Source organism: Pagrus pagrus (assembly GCF_965226575.1).
Source record: "Pagrus pagrus genome assembly, chromosome: 20".
In the NCBI taxonomy this organism is placed as follows: Eukaryota; Metazoa; Chordata; class Actinopteri; order Spariformes; family Sparidae; genus Pagrus; species Pagrus pagrus.
In genome coordinates this window covers 17,353,163-17,356,769 of record NC_140207.1, presented here as the reverse complement: position 1 = coordinate 17,356,769, position 3,607 = coordinate 17,353,163, and the positions used below count along the sequence as shown (strand labels likewise).

Genomic DNA, 3,607 nt, shown 5'->3' with positions numbered 1-3,607 from the left:
TGTTTGCTTTTACAGTACGAAGTCTGAGCAGAGACGTCTGTTACTGGGTCTGCTGCAGTGCTGCTGAGATTCACTGATCTTTTTATCTTAAAACTAATTGTTTCTCGGTTTAATCTGGAGGATCGCTTGGTAAGGTCAAATGTTACTGCTTTTATATGTTTGAACTTTCTAATTCAGGTTTTTATTTAGCTGCTTTTTATGAAAAGATGTGATATTTTTTATTTGGTGGGTTTTAGTTTAACAAAAATGAGCCTCAAAGAAAAAAAACTGACTTACTTTTCATTCATATTTAACTTGTTTTCAGTTCAACTCTGCACAAATCCAGGTGATGAGTGTCATGTCAGTCCTGTGTGTGAATATGGTGACAGTCAACATGTTGCTGAGTGTCTTCTTTCTCTCAGGTGAGCTGTTTGTTTACTCACTTTTAATTGGAGACATTAATTATTTACAGTTTAGACTTCAGTGAAATGTTTTATACTGACAGTGTTAACAGCATACATCATACTGTTGCTTTGTTTATTATTAACTTTATCTTCCACATAATGTTAATCATGATTCTGGTTTACAGGTGTTTTGGCTGATTGTCCTAAGGATCCAGCCCTTCTCATTACTGCACCAAAGAAGATGGAAGCACTGAGTGGATCTTGTTTGCAAATCCCATGTAACTTTAGTGCTAAACCAGGACAAGAGTTTAACAGCAGCAGAGAAATCTTCGGAGTGTGGATTAAAAATGACTCAAGATTTGAACAGGATCCTAGCAATGTGATTTTCAACAGCAGTAGGACAAATAACATATATCCAATGAATATAACTGGAAACCTGAGTGAGAAAAACTGCACCACTTTATTTTCCAGTTTAATCACTAATTACACAAACACATACTACTTCAGAATTGAGAACGAACCATTCAAGGCAACAGCTAGTTGTGATCCTCTTCAAATAACAGTTAAAGGTAAGAGAGTTTTGTTTCTGTCAGTCAGTCTATAATGTTTTTGTTCAGAATAAAAAGGGAAATCAGTTACACTTGAATACATTTTAATTCTGTTGTGTCATCACAGTTTGACATTAAATGTTCACATTATGGAGGAAATTGTGTGATTGTAAGATTCTGTTTCAGCTTTGGCATTTAAAAACACAAATCAATTCATTTAACATGATTTTGTTGATAATTTAAATGTGTGTTTGATTTGAACCCACAGATTCTCCTCGTCGCCCCACAATTGAGATCTCAGGTGATCTGAAGGAGAAGGAGTCTGTCACTATAACCTGCTCAGCTTTCACTCCCTGTCCACACTCCCCTCCTAAACTCACCTGGAATCTCCAACAAGACTCTCACAACAAAATAGAGGAAAACACAGATGGAAACTTTACAACTAAAATCCAGGAGACCATCACTCTGTCAGACCAACATGATGGATACAACATCAGCTGTTCTGCCACATATCCTGTGAATGAAGGACAAGATGTCAAGACAGCAGAGGAGACAAAGACTCTCAGTGTTTCATGTAAGACAACCAGAGTTTGTTATTGGACCCTGTCAGCACATGATACAAATAAAGGATCTTATTCAGGCTCTGATGTTACTCTCATATCTCACATCTCTGTCACATTTTCCTCAGATGCTCCTAAAAACACCTCAGTGTCCATCAGTGCATCAGCAGGTAGCTGGGTGAACCTCACCTGCTCCAGCAGAGCCAAGCCTCCCGTCAGCAGCTTCACCTGGTTCAGGAACAGTAAAGATGGACCAATGAATGTATCTGAAGGACACTTTTGCAGCTTTAATGTGACATGTGGAGGAGATTATTACTGTGTGGCCACAAATGATCTCGGTAACCAGACGTCGTCACAGATCCATTTGAATGTTGCAGGTAAATGTAGAACTGGACTGAATCTGCTCATTTAATCTAACCTGCTCTCCTTTGTTTTAGTTCCCTGTAAAGTACCACAACAGACTTGTTACATGTCTACATTCAACCTTGGTTTTCTTTTAGTCACTGAGTTTTACTGTACTTTTCTTTTTGATGAACAGAGAACTCTGTAATATGGGGTTGGCATAATGTTGTCACAGCTCAAGACTTAAACATCAAGCACCATGAACCTGAACTTGACTGTGAATTTTTTTCATTGCTATTAAAAGCACTCATATGTGAACAGGCTTAGAAAAAAGGGAAGTCTCATGTGGCGACTGTCTGTCAGTCATTCACATTTATCATTATTAAAGGCTAAATTCTACAAAAATGTAGAAATATCCAAATGAATTTTAATGTCTCATGATGAAGCTGACTGGATTCAATTAAAACGCTCAAATTTGAATCTATGGTACAAACTGTACTGTACTGAATTCTTCAGTGTAAAACATAGGTTTGATTTGAACCCACAGATTCTCCTCGTCGCCACAGAATTGAGATCTCAGGTGATCTGAAGGAGAAGGAGTCTGTCACTATAACCTGCTCAGCTTTCACTCCCTGTCCACACTCCCCTCCTAAACTCACCTGGAATCTCCAACAAGACTCTCACAACAAAATAGAGGAAAACACAGATGGGACCTTTACAACTAAAATCCAGGAGACCATCACTCTGTCAGACCAACATGATGGATACAACATCAGCTGTTCTGCCACATATCCTGTGAATGAAGGACAAGATGTCAAGACAGCAGAGGAGACAAAGACTCTCAGTGTTTCATGTAAGACAACCAGAGTTTGTTATTGGATCCTGTCAGCACATGATAAAAATAAAGGATCTTATTCAGGCTCTGATGTTACTCTCATATCTCACATCTCTGTCACATTTTCCTCAGATGCTCCTAAAGACACCTCAGTGTCCATCAGTGCATCAGCAGGTAGCTGGGTGAAGCTGACCTGCTCCAGCAGAGCCAAGCCTCCCGTCAGCAGCTTCACCTGGTTCAGGAACAGTAAAGATGGACCAATGAATGTAGCTGAAGGACACTTTTACAGCTTTACTGTGACAGATGAAGGAGATTATTACTGTGTGGCCACAAATGATCTCGGTAACCAGACGTCGTCACAGATCCATTTGAATGTTGCAGGTAAATGTAGAACTGGACTGAATCTGCTCATTTAATCTAACCTGCTCTCCTTTGTTTTAGTTCCCTGTAAAGCTATTTTAAATGCAAGTGTATAATATTATTCTATCCAAATAATGACCACATCAATATTGTTACATGTTTACATTCAACCTTTTTTTTTTAGTCACTGTAGTTTACTTTATTACCTTTTTGATGAACAGACATTTCTATATTACTGGGCTCAGCTCTTGGAGGGATCATTGTCGTCATACTCATCTGCCTTGCAGTCTGTGTTTGGTGAGTTTCACAAACCTTCATTCATGGTGAGGACATGGATAAAGATGTGATGTGTCTATTAATTCAGTTCTGCACCAACAGATTCCTAATTTTTACAGTTTTCTTCCCAAGTTGTCTCTACAACTCCCAAAAAAGGTGCAAAAGTATGATCCAAGCTGTTCTGTGACTTAACTTCACAAAAAGTTCTTTAGCTTCACCACTAATCTCTTCTGAGTGGAATTTGATCTGGATTAATCTCTTTTTTTTCCCACTGATGAGCCTCATATAATCCCATCAGTCCAT

At 38.6% G+C, this 3,607-nt stretch overlaps 1 protein-coding gene across 1 annotated transcript; it reads left to right on the top strand.

Moving 5' to 3' along the window:
• Positions 1-358: 358 nt before the first annotated feature.
• LOC311249831 (sialic acid-binding Ig-like lectin 7) lies at positions 359-2,422 on the top strand (the record flags this gene model as incomplete). Its single annotated transcript, XM_084341147.1, has 5 exons — positions 359-401; positions 569-952; positions 1,200-1,505; positions 1,620-1,868; positions 2,400-2,422. The coding sequence occupies 5 exons, from the start codon at positions 359-361 to the stop codon at positions 2,420-2,422; spliced, it is 1,005 nt and encodes a 334-aa protein (XP_084197273.1).
• Between the last annotated feature and the right edge of the window lie 1,185 nt (positions 2,423-3,607).